At 52.7% G+C, this 19,666-nt stretch overlaps 1 protein-coding gene across 4 annotated transcripts in view; it reads left to right on the forward strand.

The window, feature by feature from the left end:
* Nucleotides 1-1,152: 1,152 nt before the first annotated feature.
* Nucleotides 1,153-19,666, forward strand: part of MYO5B (myosin VB) — a 152,114-nt gene continuing 133,600 nt past the window's right edge. For all 4 annotated transcript variants that reach the window (XM_074532590.1, XM_074532592.1, XM_074532591.1 and 1 more), the window contains exon 1: nucleotides 1,153-1,355. In XM_074532590.1, the coding sequence (XP_074388691.1) occupies nucleotides 1,329-1,355 (27 nt within the window). In that variant the 5' untranslated portion in view covers nucleotides 1,153-1,328. The remainder of the gene's footprint in view (nucleotides 1,356-19,666) is intronic.

A 19,666-nucleotide genomic window follows, 5' to 3' on the forward strand; every position in this document is an offset into this window, starting at 1 on the left:
AGCTGGAAAAGAGAGGTATCTGCAATGCTGGCTGTCCTCCCACCACATCAGCACTGCTCCCTGCCAGGCCCTGGGGTGGAAGAGGGAAAATGTGACGGGGGGGAAGAGTTTTATCCTGCAGGGGGACAAGGAGCAGAGTGCGAGATGTACCAGTGATCACCGTGAGGAAAGGATGTGGGTGCCTGTGAGCGGCACAGCCCGAAACCAGGGCGGGAGGGATCCCAGCGACGGAGCAAACACCGGTGACAGGGAGCAGGATCGCTGAGCGCGGCTTCTGCCTGCTCGGTTAATATGCAAAATACCTCGAATGATAAAGAATAGCAGTAGTGGTTAATTAGGAGCGCTTTGCATTTCATTCTGCTTCCCAGGCTCCGAAAGTGCCGTCTAAGCATGAATTGCAGAACAGGGTGCTCCCGTGGGATGGAGGGAAGCAGCACGGCCAGGATTGACGGGCTGGGATCAATTTTTGGCTGTTGCTGTGGAAGTTGGAATTCCTGCCGTCGGTGTAGGAGTGGCACACAAGCAGCGCCCAGGAGCAGTGGTGCTGGTGGGACCCCAAGCCCACCTGCAGGCAGAAGACAGAGCAAAGCCTTTCCCTGGCACACTTCTCGAGCTGATTTCCAGTGGGGTCAGGAGGACAATGCTCCTGTCCCGGGAGCAGGTGTGTCCTGGCAAAGGACACCGCAGCGATGCCGTCCCTCACTCCTCAAAGCGTGGGGGATCCCCAGAGCCCGGTGGGCCATGGAAGACCCGAAAAACACCAAGGGCCACCTGCTTGGGGCTTAATTACTCTTCCTCTGTGAGAAAGGGAGATGGATAAAAGGCAAAACCCTCCCAAACTCAGCACCAACTTGCGCTGCCGGGGGGACCCTGCCCGGGGGGCGCCGGAGCTGGGCGGGATGGGGATGCCGAGGGCCGCCGGGTAAAGCGGCCGGGAAGAAAAAAAAAATTATTAAAAAGAGCATTTTTTTTCTTTCCTTTTTTTTTTTTTTTTTTTAATAATTAAGTAAAATAAATGATAATAATAAAAGCGGAGCCGAGGAAACCGAAGGGAGCCGGGCCGAGCCTCCCCGTACCTGAGCGGGGCGCGGCGGAGGCGGAGCGGTGCTGCTGCCGCCTCCTCCTCCTCCTCCTCCTTCTCCTCCTCCTCCTCCTCCTCCTCCTCCTGCCGCTGCCGCTCCCTTCGCTTCCCGTGCCCGTGCCCGGCCGGCCGCGGCGGGTGTAAAGGTCGGAGCGCCGGTGCGCCGGAGCGTCCGTGTGTCCGTGCGGCGGTCGGTCCGGCCGCCCGCCGCCCCCATGCCCCGCGCCTAGCGCCGCCCGCCCCGGCCATGTCCGCCGCGCAGCTCTACACCAAGGTGAGCGGGGAGGGCGCGGGGGGCTCTGCGGGCGCCTCTCCGAGCTCCCCCTGCCCTCGGGGGGGGGGCTCGTTCCTGGCCCGGGAGGGGCCCCGCAACTTTCCCGCAGGTGTGCGGGATGCGGAGCGGCATCCCCGCAGTGCCCCCGCGGCCCCGGACCCCTCCCGGACCCCTCCCGGGCCCCCGGAGTTCCACCCTGCCGGCTCTCCGCGCTGCAGGGCGGACTTCGCCCGTGGGTCGCGGCGGCGGCCTCGCCCTCCATGCGCTCCCGTCACCTGCGCGGCCAAAACCCTCCCAGCCTGCCCAGACCCCCTGGGATATCCCTGCCCTGCTCGATTCCTGCCCTGCTCGATTCCTAAAGCCCGGGCCGGAGGGGCAGGAAGGTGCGGAATCACAGGAGCGCAGAGCGAGTGCCCAACTCACCGAAACGCTTCCGTGGTGTCCGGTTTCCAGAGCCCTTTTTGTTCCACAAGTCCTGGATGAGATCCCTTGGCAGGGGCGCGATGGGACGCGCCCGCTTCCTCATGGCAGCCAGGGAAGGTGGCACGGCTGGTGGCCTGGCCGGGCACCGCGCCCCGACCGGCCCCACGCTTCCCTTGCTCTTAAAAAGCGATCGTGGTGGTAATTGTGAGGCTCAGGTGCTGTGTTTAAAGCAGAGCCCGAGATCTGGACTAGAAAAACAGTTTCCGCTCTGGTTTTAATTTTTTTTTTTTTTTGTTATTTTGTGTCTGTGGGATACTCGGGTAACCCCAGCCCCTGGGCTGTGGATGCCTCCCACACAGTTCGGGGCTCTCCGCTCCCTTTCCCCGCGGGAGTTTGTGTCCAGAGAGATCTGTGCCGATTGACCTGTCCCGATGAAAGAGCTCTCGCCGGCAGTGCGAGACCCGCCTGGCTCGGAGCGCTCGGATGGGGAGAGAGCCCTCTCGCCGCGCTCTGCATCTCCCGGGGCTGCTCGGGGGCAGCCGCGCTCCGGGAATGCCAAAACCATCGGTACCGCCGGGCCGGGGCTCGCCGGGAGCGGCGCTTGGCTTCCGAAAAGGCTTTGCTGTGTGGTAGTGTCAGCATCATCTGTTGTCATAAAGGGAATTTTAGTGGTTTGGGCTCTCCCTGTGGCCGTGGTCAGCTTGTGGAGGTGCTGCCAGGTTGGCAGCAGAATCACTTTGTGTCCCCCGGGCTTAACTTTGCTGCAGATTTCTGCTCCTGTAACTCATTCTGCCAGCAGCTTTTTATGTAACGTCGGGGGTTGCCACGAACCTTTCCTTTGGCCGTCAAAGGGATGCAGGATGAATGGTGGATCCAGTGATCTCCTCTGAACCCGCGGGCATTGCAGAGGCCCTGCTGGACTGAGCTGGGCTGTCTGTGAGAGGGATGACCTCCATCCTTCTCGGGAGCACTTCAAAAGCCGAGATTGGAACATCTTTTCCCCTTGGAAAACCCGGAGAGGAGCAGGAGCAGAGAGCTGTGGCTAAACAGCCCTGCCGTGCCCACCACAGCACCTCTCAGGATGAGTGCATGGATGTGATGGCCAGCATCCCTGGCTCCCAGTGCTGTGCTATCCCCCTTGATGGGCTGATTAAAGCAGCCTGGTTAATTGATTTTTGACTTGATGAGCAGTAGTTAACGTGTGTTGTCTCTTTTGCTGCCCGGGTTTTCACTCCTGTTGGTCTGTTGAGCAGGTGTGAGCTGCCTCCTGGGGCATTGCTTGGGATCTTTCTGCTGTGTAGGGACTTTCTGATGAGGAAGGGTTGGGGATTTGGTGGCAACCTGTGTGTGCTGTTAACTTTAGGTTTATTTTGAACAACAACAAAGTTTGTTGGTGAGAGCGCGTGTTTCAGCACTGGCCCTTCTGCTGTTGCCTGTCAGTTTTGCAGGAACATTCGAGGGATGAGCTGGATTTTTAGGTGGTGGGGCCAGGGGATGGAGCCCACAAGGGCTGTAACCCACCAGGGCTGTCTGTGCAGCTGAGTCACGGTGAAATTTAGGGCTGTCCTGCTGGGCTGTCCGCTGCATGGGGCCCCTGTGCCAGCTCTGGCCTTTGAAGCAGCAGGAAAAATGTTTCCTGTGACTTTGAGAGCACAAGAAAAAGATCAAAGAAGGCTTAAAACCCACAACAAACCCCACAGTGCTGGAGGTGCTGAGCCTGGTGGTGCTGGTGGCTGCGGAGTCCCCGAGGCAGAGGGGATGTGTTGGGCTCAGTCCTGGTGCTCACCTGCGGGTCAGCTCCATGCAGGGGTGAGGGTGATGCCCAGGGACAGAAGTGATGCCCAGGTGGGCAGGGGTGATACCCAGGGACAGATGTGATGCCCAGGGACAGAAGTGATGCCCAGGCAGGGGTGATACCCAGGGACAGATGTGATGCCCAGGTGGGCAGGGGTGATGCCCAGGGACAGAAGTGATGCCCAGGTGGGCAGGGGTGATGCTCAGGGACAGATGTGATGCCCAGGTGGGCAGGGGTGATGCCCAGCGACAGAAGTGATGCCCAGGTGGGCAGGGGTGATGCTCAGGGACAGAAGTGATGCCAAGGGCAGGGCTGAGGCTCCTGGGCCTCTGCTGGCAGGTGAGGCTGTTTGTGGGGAGCAGAGGAGGGGGAAGAAGGTGATCTAGGCTCAGTACAGCTGTCTTGTTGAGAGCCTATTGATCCAGCAGGCCATTGATCCCACAGGTGCTGCTGTGCTGGCACAGCCACAGCTGCACCTTCCTCTGAGTCATTCCTCCTCCCGCTGGAGCCAGCATGGGAGAAACTGCTGAGGAGCCACTTTGGAGCAGCCAGGTGGGAATTCTCAGGTCTCCTTCCTGCTCAACTGCAGTGGGAGCTGGTGTGTGTTGTGTGGAGGGCCCTCAGCTTCCATGTGCTGCTTGCAGAAGGTTTTCTGGGACCTTGTGGGGATCTGTAGTAGTAGTAGTTTTCTTGGTGTATAAATTTGTCACCATGCTGATGAGTATTTGGTGTGTTGGATTGGCCTGGGGGACACTTATGCAGGAGAGGAACCCATCCTGGGAACACCAGCAGCTCTGAACTTCTGCTGGAGGCCTTCTCCATGGGATGCCTGTGTCACTGCAAGGGCTGACTGGTGTTTAATACCCCCATCAAGCAGGGTAATTAATAGCTCTGCCTAATTATGAGCATGACAGTAGATCCACAACTGCTCCAACCTTCTAGTGTGTAGGACCCCACTTTGGTCAATAGTTATGGAGGGACTATTCTCTCTTGTCACACTCACTTCACCTGGACACTCTGGGATTCTCTGGCGGTGGATTTCATTTTATGGCAGAAACAAACAGGAGTTGAGCAGCAGAAAAGGAGTTCTGTGGCAGAGGAGGGCACCTGGCACCAGCCTGTGCAAGAGGTAGAGAGCAGGTGGTGGCATAGAGAATTACAGCCGGCAAAAACCTGTTCCATATGGAGACATAGGAGAATTTCACCTAATCTGTGCATAGCCCAAGACACATATTTATAAGGCTGCTTGTGCTGGCCCTGCCACCTCCCTGATGTGCCCAGGTACAGCCAGGCCCAGAAAAACTGCAGCTGGGCAGGGGACTTTCCAAATCCTCTTTACTGGAGCAGGGGGCAAAGGCAGCTCATGAACCCACGAGCCTGTGCAGGTGTGAGCCTGGTGTGGGATCACAGCCTGGGCAGTGCCAGTGTGAGCCTGGTGTGGGATCACTGAGCCTGGGCAGTGCCAGTGTGAGCCTGGTGTGGGATCACAGCCTGAGCAGTGCCAGTGTGAGCCTGGTGTGGGATCACAGCCTGGGCAGTGTGAGCCTGGTGTGGGATCACAGCCTGGGCAGTGCCAGTGTGAGCCTGGTGTGGGATAACTGAGCCTGGGCAGTGCCAGTGTGAGCCTGGTGTGGGATCACTGAGCTTGGGCAGTGCCAGTGTGAGCCTGGTGTGGGATCACTGAGCCTGAGCAGTGCCAGTGTGAGCCTGGTGTGGGATAACTGAGCCTGAGCAGTGCCAGTGTGAGCCTGGTATGGGATAACTGAGCCTGTGCCAGTGTGAGCCTGGTGTGGGATCACTGAACCTGTGCCAGTGTGAGCCTGGTGTGGGATCACAGCCTGGGCAGTGCCAGTGTGAGCCTGGTGTGGGATCACAGCCTGGGCAGTGCCAGTGTGAGCCTGGTGTGGGATCACTGAGCCTGTGCCAGTGTGAGCCTGGTGTGGGATCACAGCCTGGGCAGTGCCAGTGTGAGCCTGGTGTGGGATCACTGAGCCTGTGCCAGTGTGAGCCTGGTGTGGGATCACTGAGCCTGGGCAGTGCCAGTGTGAGCCTGGTGTTGATAACTGAGCCTGGGCAGTGCCAGTGTGAGCCTGGTGTGGGATAACTGAGCCTGGGCAGTGCCCGTGTGAGCCTGGTGTGGGATCACAGCCTGAGCAGTGCCAGTGTGAGCCTGGTGTGGGATCACAGCCTGGGCAGTGCCAGTGTGAGCCTGGTGTGGGATCACTGAGCCTGTGCCAGTGTGAGCGTGGTGTGGGATCACTGAGCCTGTGCCAGTGTGAGCCTGGTGTGGGATCACAGCCTGAGCAGTGCCAGTGTGAGCCTGGTATGGGATAACTGAGCCTGGGCAGTGCCAGTGTGAGCCTGGTGTGGGATCACAGCCTGGGCAGTGCCAGTGTGAGCCTGGTGTGGGATCACTGAGCCTGGGCAGTGCCAGTGTGAGCCTGGTGTGGGATCACAGCCTGGGCAGTGCCAGTGTGAGCCTGGTGTGGGATCACTGAGCCTGGGCAGTGCCAGTGTGAGCCTGGTGTGGGATCACAGCCTGGGCAGTGTGAGCCTGGTGTGGGATCACTGAGCCTGTGCCAGTGTGAGCCTGGTGTGGGATCACAGGCTGGGCAGTGCCAGTGTGAGCCTGGTGTGGGATCACAGCCTGGGCAGTGCCAGTGTGAGCCTGGTGTGGGATAACTGAGCCTGGGCAGTGCCAGTGTGAGCCTGGTGTTGATAACTGAGCCTATGCTGTGCCCCGGGCTGTGCACTGGGTAGGAGGGATGTACCAGGTCACCCCATGGAAGATGCCATCATCATCATCAGGGTTGATTTGCAGCACTAAACCAGAAATTAGACTTGTTTGTATGGCTGACCTTTGTAACATTGGAAGGTGAGTCTCTCTGTATGGCAAAACCAACTGTAATTGCTTTGGCTTTTGATGTTCTGCTCTCTTAAAGGTGCTTCTTAAAATATGGTAATTGTCCTTGTAAGTATAGCCTCTGAACCTCATGCAAAATAGTGCTTCTGCCAGGCTGAGGAATAAGCTGTGTCTCTCTGCTCCTGGGGTGTTGTGCAGCTCAAGATATGCTCTTCAGAAGGTCTGCAAGCTCTGGGTAAATAAGAAACCAGGGTATTTATTTTTCATGTTATTTTTTTGCTGTCGTTGTGCAAAGTGGCTGCTGTTTGCCAAGTATTTTCTTACAGACTTTATGCATTAAAAAAATCCTCTTCTAATGGCCAGTGTTGGGTGTAGAAGACTCGGGTTTTCACTTAAAGTTGTATTAAATGAAATAGCTGGAATGAATTGGTGGTTTCTGACCCTGGGGAGAAACTTCTCAAAAGGGTGTGAATGCTGCCAGTGTGATCACACACTGATTGAGTCAATGCATTGGCACAGACCTTCTGCCATAAAACCTCCTGAAAATTATTTATCCTGCAAGGCTCGGGGAGGATTCATCCTCAGCGTGTGCCTGTGGGCTGGCTTGGGGCTGAGGAGCAGCAGGGAAGGGGAGAGAAGATTTTCTGTGGATTGTGTAGAACAAATTTCTGGGAATAAGTGCTGGGGGCGGGGAGTGTTTGGGGTTCAATCCCAGGACATCCACGCGATGCTGCAGAGCTCCTGAGCTCATTGCAGCTCCTGTGAAGAAAAGCAGGTTACAGCTGAAGGTTTTTGTCTCTTTTTCTTTATTTAGATGATGAGAACACGTGTGGGTCATAGCACAGAGGGCAGGGACAGCTGGGAGGCCACCCTGGGGTTTTTATGTAAGGATGGGGCTGTCTCGCTGAGGGAGCCAGGTCCATCGGCATCCCCGGGCTCCTCCTGAGCCTGCCTCATTATGAGCTGCAGTGGCAGAGAGAAAACCATTGAAATGTAAACTCTGATTGCTCCAGCCAGCTCTCTGCAGGCTGGGGCTGTGCCAAGGGCACGGGCAGCGCCGCAGCCACCCGGGGCCCCTCGGCCTCCCCGCGGTGGCACAGGGACAGACAGACAGACAGAGCCGAGCCTGGCCTGAAACACCCTCCAGCCCACTGGGTCTGGGCCTGTCTGCCTCCCAGGGAGGTGAGGGATTGTGGCCTGGGGGCATTTCCCTGCCTCGATGGGCTGGAGTTCACCCCACGCTCTCCTGGCACTGTGTGGGTGCATGTCCCACCACAGGGCACGCTGCTCCGGGGGCTTTGTGCTGCAAAAATAACCCCATTTCCATCTCTGTTTGTGCAATTTTTCATCTCAGTTGTGCATTTAATAATCCCTGTGCTTGGGTCAGATGAGAGCCACTGAGCCAAGGAGCTCAGAGCTGAGTGCAGGTGCTGGGGCACAGCCCCAGGAATGGTTGCAGCAGGGTTAATTAGCTAGATCCCGCTGCATGCCCTCTTGCTGGCTGGGATTGATCAGCTTGCTCTTCTAAAAAACTATTTCTGAGAAATTCCTGCCCTGATTCTGCTCCAAGGGTGTGAAACTGTGGTGTGGAATTCACAGTGCATGAAGCCCAAGTCGCGGTGATTTGCTGGGCTCACTCCAGGGTGAGGGATGGGAGCAGCAGTGGGTGCTGTGCTGGTTCCTATGGGATTGGGTGGGATGAGTCCTCCCTGCCCTTTCCTGCCCTCAGGAAGGAGTTTATCCGAGGTTATTTGTTACAGGCAGCCTGGTTGCTGTTGAGGAATGTATTTACAGGGGAGGATTTTTTTGCTTTGTTGTTCTTTCTTGCTGCCAATTACCAGGCAGAGAAAATAATGACCCTGAATGTGAACTCATGCATCTCTTCTGGTGACCGAGAAAGAAGGCTGTGTATGTTTGTGAGTGTGTTTCTATACATATATGTTCAAACTTCTCAGTCTGCTGTAAAGCAGTGCAGTTCTGGATGTGTTTCACTTTTAATTTACGCAGCAATGAATTTGAAGCCCGGTCCAAAGCAGGAGTAGTGTTCCCTTACTGCGATGGCTGTCCTTCAGGGAATCCACAGGAGCAGCCCCACTTGAGCATGAAGGTGGACTTTGGGCTTTCTGAGGTAGCCATGGGTGTAATAAATGTCAGGTGAGGCAGGTGAAGCTCTGAGCTGGTGTTTTTGTGTGGTGCTGCTGCCTGATCTTTGACCCTCCCTGCACACAGAGGCGTTTGCTGGTGGCTAAAGGAGCATCAGAGTGAGCTACAATCCAGGTCAGGAAAATTACTGCTGTTATTGCAGAGGAACCTCAAGCTGTGGCAGACACCTGAAATGTTTGCAGAACACTTTAGGGAAGAATTTGCTGCTTATCAAAACTGAAAAAAGGTCCCTGTCAGCTTTCTGTGTCTCGAGCTGGCTGTAAAGCTGTTGTCCTCGTACGCCTCTGGCCTGCTCTCAGACATGTCTTGTGGGGTGGGGTTGGATTTTGGCTCAGCCTGAGCCTTCAAGGATGAGCAGAGCCCTGTCCAGAGGTGGTGGCAGGGCTGGGAAGGACCAGGCTTGGTGGGTGATGGGCTTCACAGGGCTTTCCTTGGTGAATCCTCTTCAAAGTGTTGTCTAGGTCATGGTGAACTCACCAGGTGTACTAACAAAGCTTTTGAGGGTTTGGCATTTCTGCCCTTTGCCTTTCCTGTGGTATCCAGAGGGTTGGGAGAAGAGCATCCCTACAGGGATCAGCCTTCAGCCTGGAAATGTGACTCCTTCTCCAGCTGTGCTCTCCTTTTCTCCTTGGTTTGTCCGTGTCTGAAAAGCCTTCTGCAGCTGACTGAAACCTGGAAATCTCGGGAATGACTTAAACACCTCCAGGTAGGGACTGTGAGCAGCACAGGTGTGTAAACCCTCACTGTGGGCAGTGATTACCTGCAGGTGCTGACTGCCAGCCCTGGCATGGTGCAGGGAGTGGGATGGTGGAGCAGCTCCTCCAGCAGCCTGTGCTCCTGGCCTGCTCTGCCACCATCCTTTGCCATTTTTAACCAAACCCCATCTGACTGTCCTTTTATAGATTTCATTGTTAATTTTCCCCTCCCTGAGCAGTTTTCTGTGGCACTGGCTTTCAGTGCCCTGTGTTTGTCCCCAGGAAGTCCCAGCAGAGCAGCAGTAGTGCTGTGTGACCCCCCAGTGTTGTCATTATATTGCAGGAGTTCTGTTGTCAGTACACGGCAAGGGTTCCATATTGTTAGAGTTTCATACCTCCTTGAGGTTTCTTGTAGGCAGCTCCTTTAGGCATTAACTCTTCCTTGTCCTCACAGCAGCCAACTGACTCCAGTTCCCACCAATCCACTCTTTTATAACACTCTTCTGATTGGCTACAGGTGTGGCCTGTTAACATCAGACCTGCTCCTGTAATTGGTAATTAGTGATTGGTTCAGCTGCAACTCTTTAGGGGATAAGATTACATTCTGTACCACCTTCATTTATCCACACTGTATCCCCTGTACACCCCTGGCTGCCCTCCCTGGCTCTGTAGGGTGTAGGGCAGGCTGTTGTGACCCTGTTCACCTCCTCCTTAGTGTACAGCCCTCAGCTCCCTCTCTCCACATTCCCACACAGGCCCTGTGGTGGCACCACTGGGGTGGCTTTGCCTCCTCTGGCTCTCCAGGTGCTTGGTGCTTCCATAGATCCTCAGTGGGAGATGTGTGCTGTGTCATGGAATCACAGAATGGTTTGGGTTGGGAGGGACTTCAAGGATCATCCAGGTTTCCTGCCATGGGCAGGGACACCTTCCCCTATCCCAGGTTGCTCTAAGCCCTGTCCAGCCCAGCCTGGGATACTGCCAGGGATCCAGGGGCAGCCACTCTGGGCAGCCTGCCCCTCTGGGAAACCCACGTCCATTCTGACTTTTGGATATTTCTCTTGGCTCTCACCCACAAGTCTCCATCACCACGTGCTTCCAGCTCAGCTGTTCCTTGAGAACATCCTTTCCACACCTGGGCTGACCAACCCTTCAGACCACAACCAGCTCCCACCCTGAAGGAGCAGGGGCAGCCCACGAAGGGATGAGCTTCCCTTGGTGGAGCCCTTACACCCAGTGCAAACCTCCCCCTTCCCGTGGTGAGTCACTGCCCAGGCTCCCTCCTGGAAGTGCCACAGCCTGTGGGGAGCTGGCTGCGTGTGCTAACCATGCTGGGAGCAGGATGTCTCCTGGGTGAATCACTGCCTATCACAATAGCAGGTTACACCTCAGGGATGTGGCCCAGCCAGTCACTGCTCTTCAAAGGGAAAAAGGACCCTTGATGTGTTTGAAGATGGCTTTTAGAGCATCACGGGCATGTCCGGATTGTTCTGGAAGCCCCACAGGGATGGTTTCAGGAGGCACAGGCTAACCTACAGCTGCCAAAGCAGGCTGGGTGTGAGCAAGCACCTGGCAAGCACTTAGCAAGTGAGGCTAATTGAAAATGGCTTTGAAAGAAAATAGGAATAAAAATACCTGATCCCTGTGCCTGCTGAGGAGCTGGTCTTTGCTGCTACACCCCAGGTGAGCATGGCTGGTGTAAGCATGTCTCAAGGCAGCCAGTGGATGCCAGGATGCTGAGATGATAGAAGGTGTAATTTCCAATCTAATTAAGCTGAGTAACTCCTCGTGGATTGATGCTGCTTAATTACTGTGAGCTCTGGGAAGGTGGGTGCTGTGGGTATTGCTGTTCTTTGCCCTGGGCAGGGCCTGGGGCTTGTTCAGGGACACTCAGCCTCCTGGTGGGGTGGGCATGGAGAGCTGGAGGTGGCTCTCACCTGGCAGCACTGGACTGCTGAGGTCTTGGGTTGGTCCCACATCTCCTGCTAGAGCCATGTGTCCTGCTCTGGAGACAGGTTGGAGGAGAAGGTTCTGCACCATAGCAGGAGGTGGATATGGGAATACTGATGTGGCTTTTGCCAGCACTTCCCACAGCTGTAGGGTGCCTGCTCGTTGCTTATCTGATTCCTCTTTCACCGCCGTGTTTAGTGGTAAGAAATAAAATAATGAAAGAAATTGGAGATAAAGAGCTGCCTATCCAGAGCTTGGGCGGTGTCTCATGTCTTGTGCTGTCCCTTTGATTTCTTCCAAGGCCAGGTGAGACAGGAAAGCAATTCTCTGCTGGGTTGGACTGTGAACACCTGCACTATCCTCTTGTGAGTAATGGTACCAACAAGGCACATTCTGACTGGAGCAGAACCTGTAGCACCATAGTAAGACTCTCAGGGAGGGCAGGTCAGTGTGACCTGTGCACATCTCACCTGTGCCTGAGCAGAGCTGCCCTCAGGGGTGTCTGCAGGGCCTCCCCTGCCCCTCTGAGCTGGGCTTCTCTCCCTGTGCCTTTTGGGGAGCAGAGGTGCCAAGGTGACAGACCTGCCCTTGGCACTCCTGCAGCACATACTGCACTGCCCTGGCCAGAGATAAGCAGCTCCTATCTTGCTCCTGTAAACCCTGGAAGCACCAGGTCTGAAATCTGTTGCTCCCCCTCCCTTCTGCTTGTTTTCACTTTCCTTCTGCTTTCCAAAGCCTTTGTTTTTGTTTGGATCCTGCCCCAGCAAGGAGACGAGCTGTTCCTCCCCCTGCAGAAGCACTGCTGCTTTGTCTGCCCAGTTGCACGGGATGCAGGCAGAGCTGCTAAATAAAACACTTCATTTAAAAACAAGCAAGAGGGAAGGAGGAAAATCGAGGTGCCTTGAGCGTGCAGGTCCCAGTTTTGCAGAGCCCTGGCATGAGGGTTACAGGGCTGATGCTTTGGGTGCAGCCGGTGGCAGGGATGGCGCTGGAATTCAGCCCCGGGGCAGCTGCTGCTGCCCAGCCCCTGCTCCTCGTCAGAGCTGCTTTGAAGCCTCGTGTGCTCTTGCCATGCCAAAATAAACTCGGAGTCGAGGCTGTCAGAGCTAATCTTCATCTCTCTGCACTTTGCCCTCCCCGCTGCTGTTGCAGTGAGGGGTGGCTGTGCTCACACCCTGGGTTTTGGGCAGTCCTGGGGACTGTCCCCAAGGTGCCTGGTGGTCAGTGCTGACCACCTTGGGGTGACCTGAACCACCTGCTCATTGACCATCAGGGTGGGCCTGAACCACCCTTAGTAGCAAAACCTGACTGAAATTCCCTTTCAGCACTCTGTGCTGCAAGAGGTGGGCATGGCTGAGGCTGCTCCAGGCTGAACCACTTGGCACTCCCCAAAAACTGCAAGCAGGCTTTTCCTCCCCAGGCACTGCTCGACCCAAAATACAGGTTTGCATCCCAAAGTCCACCAGCAGGCATTTGCGTTCTCACCCAAATGGAATCTCTCTAATGCCCCTCTTTTTTTCTTTTTTTTTTTTTTTTTAAATATGGATTTTTGCACCACACACTTTTTATCTTTGGATAAAAAGCCAGTTCTCAGAAGCGGAACATTCTATTTGTCAATGCCAAAAGGTCTGTAGGCTCTCTCCCTCTCCTTCTTTTTAAAATATTATTTTAATTTATTACTCTTTTTTTTTTTTTTTTGGACTGAAAAATGTGCTGTCTCCTGCCAGCCTTTGCTCTGGTGCAAAGTTTCGGCACTGGGGGGGTCACGTGAGGTAAATCAGCAGAACACAAACCCTGCTGTTATTGACTAAACTTTGCCCGGATCTCACCTAATCACCAACCTGACACGTCTTTAAAGCTCCAGCTTTTTTCCTGTGAGGACAGAGCTCAGCCCCACATCAGCACTGGAGCAGCTCCTGGCATCCTTCTGCTTCAAAGGGTGGGATTTTTGAACCCTTTGGATATAACTCATGCCTGAACGATTGCTTGCTGTTACATCCCAGTTATTAAATTGTATTTTCTTTTCCTGCAGTAGCAGGTTTACTGCTTTTTCACTTTTTTTAAAAATTTTTTTCTAGTCTGATAGGATCCTGCTGTAATTTACAGTTATTTGAGAGGTATTGCCCAAATTTAGGCTGTTGTTAACTCCCAGCAGGATGGTTTTTGATGTCTCTGTGTGAAGAGCAGGCTGGATGTTGTGGCTGATAGAAAATCTTCCATGTGCACAAGTGTTTTAACAATGGGACCACTCAGTTCACAGCTAGTGAGGTTTCATCCTCCTAGCAGCTCTGAAGGCAGTTTCTTGTCTCTCCACTTTCAATCCTAATGGCTGAATGTTTCCAAAGGACAACCCTTCCAACAAAACGATTTAATTTCCCTCAGTAACATTTTGGGCACAATCTGTTGGCGACTCTTTTATCTGGCGTGCTATCTCTAGGCTTATAACCCTCTTTGATGTGGCTCATTCAGGGGAAAAATGGCATTACACACTACCTCAATCATTCAGATGTCAGGGAGGATATTGCATTTGACTAATCGGGGGAAATTTGGGAAGATTTAGTAATGCCAGGAGACATGACCCACTTCCAGTTAAACGCTTTTCAGACAATAGAGATTGTGCTAAGTGGTGGGGGAGGGAGAAACTCTCACAGACTAGAAAAAACTAATAGTTACTTATAATTTTAAATTTTGTTGTGCTGAGCTTTTCCTAGATTCAGGGTGGGCTTGTTTTCTTTTTCTGTTTATGTTTTTTTTTTCCCTGAGGAAAATATAATACTGATACTAAGTGGTTTCCAACAGATGTGTGTTATCTGGAGGTGACCATCCCTGTGCTGTGGGTGCCTGCCACCTCTGGGATGTGGCTGAGGGTGTTGGGAGCTGTGATTCTAGTCCAGCTGTGGGTGATCAGCAGTGGCTGCGGATGTGGAATGTGGTGCGGGAATTTGATTTTGGCTGTCCCAGCTCAGGAGGATGCCCACCTGATGATGTGCATCTAAAGTACATAAAGAATATTAGTTCACAAAGCAAGATTTAAGTGCTTTTCTTGTGCTCCAAACCTTCAATGTTGCTCATTCCTGATCCGGCAAGTGTCTGGCCAAAACCAAACAGAAACTGCAGAGGTGCAGCTCTGTGATGTTGTAAAACTGCGAGATAGCCAAACCTGAGTTTGTAGTGTCTAAACTTTTACTTCAAAGGCAACAAAGGAGAACATTCTTTTAAGAGGTAACTCCGTAATTTTTAGCGCGGCAAGTTCTGTCAAGCAGCTTGTGGCTGTTGCTTTGTGCAAGGTTTTATCTTTGCAGCCATGTGAGCTGAGCAAAAGCAACTTACTCTGCTTAGAGCTTATTAAAACCCTTATTAAAAATAGTTCTGTAATCCTCCTGAAGTATGGCAACAGCACTTTGGTCTCAGTTCCATATTGCAGCTAAATTAACGTTGTAGCAGTGTGCAAGGTGCTGCTGAGATGCAGACACACGATATTGCAAGGTCCTGGAGTGAATGTCCAAGGTGATGGAGCAAGGTCAGAGCCCACCTGAAAAGGGGAAGGGGAGCTGTGCTGCATGGGCAGCGTTTTGGGGCAAAAAGTCCACCCTAGGGGTGTGCTGGAACTGCTGCTGTTTTCTGGAAGGGGGTTCCAAGTCTTCAGCCTTTGTTGTTGTTTTCACTTTTGTGTGATCATTCGGGTGTGTTTTTTAATGCTCTGCTTTTGCCTCCTCTCCTTCCACAGGACACAATCCACTCTTGTTTTCTGAGCTGCTCCCCGAAAGCTCTTCTTTAAAGAGCCACATTATAATGTGACTTGAAGCTTAGAAATAAACTTCAGGTATCTTCACCGAGCAAGTTAGCACCTTCCTCAGGTTAAAATCTTGTTTCTTCTGCCTCCAAGTTTCAGAGCCGTAGACTGACATGTTTTAGATGCATCCCTGTTGATAAACGCTGCTTTTAGGTGCAGTTACAGAGATGGCTGGAGGAGACGCAGCCCTGACGCTTGTCTAGATAAATTAATTTTCTCTGCACACACCTCTGGGTGCCTGAGTTGGTCACTGGGGGCTCTGAACTCCGAGATGCCCCTGAGGGACTCAGGAGGAATTTCTGCAGCATTAGCAGTGGGTGCTGGATGCCCAGAGCTCCTGTGAGGTTTGGGAGTCTCTGGAGCCATGGCCAGGCTCAGACTGGGCAGGAGGGTTGCCTCCCTGATCCCTCTCTCCTGCCTGGGAAGCAGCTGGAAAGCTGGGAACAGCTGAAATGTGCCTGGGATCTGGACAAACCTGTCCTGGCGTGAGGCTAAACTTCAACACAGTTAATTTGTCTGGGAAGGGAAAAGGCCACTTTGGAAGGACTTGGCTTCTCTCCTCCTGTTCACACAAAACAAATGTAATTTTTTCAAGTCAGGGCAGAGCAAATCAGTTCAGAGCTGAAGCAGAGCTCATATTTTGAAAGCTGAAGAGCTTTAGAAACACGCCAGCAGATGGAAGAGGCCCTGGCTGCGTCTGCCTTACCTGCTTTAACCCCATAAACAGCACTGACCCTCGTCTCTTACAGGCTTTGTACATAATTAATGTCTGATTTGAAAGCTGGCTGCTCTGTTAACACACTTGCCCATGATTGATGCTTGGAGCAATCTCTTGGGAGCTGCAGTGCCTATGCAGGGCCTGTGTTGGATGGCTGGGATGCATTAAGGGTGTTTAAGTTGTTGGATGGGAGCAGGCCAGTTAAAAACAGTTAAAAACAGTTAAAAACACAGCTTTTCCCACCCTTTTTGAGGCAGAGCTCAGGGAAAGCTGAAGCCACTGTGTGGGTGCTGTGCTCTGGCACAAACCAGCAGTGAGGGGGTGGGCGGTGTGTCCTTGGTGCCACAAACCCAGGCTGAGCTGAGTGTGGGTGTGAAAATGCAGTGGTGCCCTTGGCCACTAAACCACTGTGAGTGCCTGTGGGGCTGGAGTGGCACCTGAGATCCTGGAGGGTCTCTGCAGGGGCTGTGTGTCCTTCCAGCAGCCAAACACTGCTGGTGCTGGGGTGGTGTCCTGTCCTGCAGCTCTGTCCCTCGCTGTCCCTCCCAGCTGAGGCCTTCAGGCCTGTGAGGGTGCTGTGAGCCCCCCGAGCTGCCTGTGCGAAAAATGCCAACCACTTGTGTTTAAAATTTAAACAGCTTAATAGTAATGAAATGGTTATTAAGATAGTAATATAATCAAAGGAATAAAAATTTGGACAATTGGGATTTAGGAAAATACGAGACAATAAAAACAAAAAGTTACAGACAGTCTGGGTACCTCTTTCTGGGGAAAATAGGCCCAGTAAAGGACACATGTTAACAGAGGATTAACCCTTAACAACAACAGCCTGTTGCATATTCATACACCTGATACATGATGCATAAATTCCATTCAAACACAGGATTCTGTCTAATCAGTGTCAGCCTCTTCCTCTGAATCCTAATGGTGTCTACAGGGCTGAGCAAGGCAGGAAGAAGTTAATTTCTTCTCATAATGGGGCAATAAATTCTCTTTCTCTGAAAGATTCAGGTGTCCTGTGGCTGCTATCTGGTGAGAGTACTTCATTCCTTTCTTTAAAAAAATATCCCACATACATAGTTTCTATTTTACATTTTGTTATAACCTAAAACTATATTCAACACACTATTAAAAAAAACTTAATACAGCATAACTTTCTAACACATATAATATTAATTTTAATATTTGTGAAAAACCAATAATAAAATACACATTTTTCACACTTTCATGCCGTCAGCAGCTGCTGAACTCTCTGCTTGTGTCCAACATCCCTTCCACAAGCTGACAAAACCCTCCACTTTGGGGGATCTAAGCAGTTTTTGGGGATGTTTCTTGCATTTTATTCCTGCAGACTGCGTGTAAGACACTGGGGATAAATTTGCTGCAGCAATAAAACACAGGTTAGGAGTGATAATGGTATTAACTGTGGCAGTCTGTCTCACTACCAGACCAGCCAATACCCTCTTCTATCTTGTGATGAGGAGAGATTTGTGGCTCATTTTTACCTGTGTCAGTGCAAAATGAGATGTGGGTTTCTCCTGCACATGCAAATCCTGAAGGAAGTGTTGGAGGTGTGGGGAAATCCCAACTTTCCCAGACAATGTTCCTGGCTGGAAACAGGCTGTGGATATGCTGAGGTTTGCTGGCTTCCTTTGAAACAAAGCCCAGGTCTTTGTCAGTGCTTTGCTGGTGGATGGACAGAGGGGAAACCTCCCCTCTGAATGGGCTAAAATGCCTTTTGAGCAGGTTAAACTGCTTTCCTGTGAAAAGAGCTTTTGTGGAAAGCAGTCTCTTGGGGTTCCTCCCTGGGACATCAGTGCAGGCAGCCAGGAGCTGGCTTTGTGGATGCGCTGGTGGCAGCCAGGCTGTCCCCAGACCCTGCACTGCTGTGGCCATCAGGGCCGGCCTTGCAGACCTGGCAAGGCCCTGCTGGGACGTGTCATGTCCTGAACGAGGTGGCTGCTCTGAAATGCGTCAACCTGGAGCTCAGATCCACAACCCTACAGCTGGAAATGCCAGCAGCTGAAGGAGCATAGAAATTTGGGGCTTCTGCAGACCCTCTGTGGGGAAATCCCAGAATCACTGAAGGGTTTGGGTGGGAAGGATCTTGAAATTCATCCAGCACCACCCCTGCCATGGGCAGGGACAGCTCCCACTGTCCCAGGCTGCTCCCAGCCCCATCCAGCCTGGCCTGGGACACTGCCAGGGATCCAGGGGCAGCCACAGCTGCTCTGGGCACCCTGGGCCAGGGCCTGCCCACCCTCCCAGCCAGCAATTCCTAATTCCCAATGTGCCAAAATCTGTCCCTGCCCTCTGGCCCTGGGAGCCATTGCCTGGGTGCTGTCCCTGCCTGCCTTGTCCCCAGGGGCTGTGCAGTGACAGAAATCAATGACTGAAAGCTCCAAGGAAAATCCAGAGGGAGGCAAGGCCTGGGCTGAGCTGGGCCTGCTCTGAGGGCTGCTTGGCGTGTGGCTCTGCTCTGCTTTTCAAACCTGATGCAGGGGATATCCTTTGGAAGTGACCCTGATTTGCAAATACAACACAGGGAGGATGGGGAGAGGAGGGTAAAGCAAATATTTGCCTTTCTGCTGCTGAATCCATCTCGCTGATCCTCTGATAGGTCATGCCCCTCTCACACTCGAGTCTCTGCTCTTACTAGAGTATTTTTGTTTATACAAAGTGAGTCTTATCTGCACCGTAGCTGGGAGGCTGTGCTCTGGCAGTGCCTTTAATAATGCCCTGATAAGGGCTCAAAAGCCAGCCTTGCTGCCTTACCAGGGAGCAGGAGGTGAGAGGTGCCACAGGGAGGAGGGAAACTGAAGCGGTGGCAAAGGCTGGATTGGTATCTGGGGTGAAGAGGTCCTGGATGGCACCTCTGCATGGTGGCAGCACCATGCCATGACCCAAACTGGGAATTTTTTTTTTTTTCTTAATAAAGTATCTAAATTGGAAATTTTGCAGCAGCCCCCAGCTTCATCCCAGTGTGAGATGGAAGGTGGAGCAGTTGTGAGGGGACATGAGCTGCTCCACATCTCTCTGCCTTTTATAGATCACATCCCCTTTGGAAAGGCTCCCAAATCCCTGGTGCATCTATGAGTGTGCCTCTCCCAAATCCCTGGTGCATCCATGAGTGTGCATGGCCTCTTCTGATGCATCTGGATGTTGGGGAAAATTCCTTTGTGGAAAGGGCTGCCAGTCCTGGCCCAGCTGCTCAGGGCACTGGTGGAGTCCCCATCCCTGCAGGATTTAGAAGCTGTGTGGATGTGGCAGCTGGGGACATGGGTCAGTGGTGGCCTGGGCAGTGCTGTGAATGACTGGATTTGGTGGTCTGAGGGCTTTTCCAGCTCAAATGATTCTGGTGCTCTGTGGTTTGGAGGTGCTATGGGACAGGCCCATGCTGTGGTGGTGCTGTGGGTCACCATGAGGGCATGCTGGCAGTGACTGAAGCCACGTGAGTTCAGCTGTCCCTGCCCAACCACTGACCCCTGCAGCTTAAAGGAACTCATCTATTGGGACTGACTGTTTTGTCAGAAAGGGCAGAAACCTTTGGTCTTGTACATTCTGAGCTGGGAACTCTCAGCATGATTGCCAAAACTTTGCTTTTACAACTAAATAAACTTGAATAATGTAAAGTTTATTCAGTTTAGTTTTTTCTTCTTCATTTTATTTATCTACCTAGCAAAGCATGAGGTCATCCCTTAGAGGAGGGAGAAAGGTGGCAGAGCAATGTTCAGTAGAGATGGATTTGAGTTACTCTTTAGCCCTGGTTTGAGTGAGCTCATGACTTGTCTTCATGCACTCTGAAACTGCTATAACTTCAAGATGTATTTTTATTTGTTTTGCTGCTTTTCTAGTTAATAATAAAGGTTTTCCTCACCTTGGGTGGTAAGAGTAGGGGTAACTAAGCCTTGAAA

Source organism: Zonotrichia albicollis, chromosome Z (assembly GCF_047830755.1).
Source record: "Zonotrichia albicollis isolate bZonAlb1 chromosome Z, bZonAlb1.hap1, whole genome shotgun sequence".
Classification (NCBI taxonomy): domain Eukaryota; kingdom Metazoa; phylum Chordata; class Aves; order Passeriformes; family Passerellidae; genus Zonotrichia; species Zonotrichia albicollis.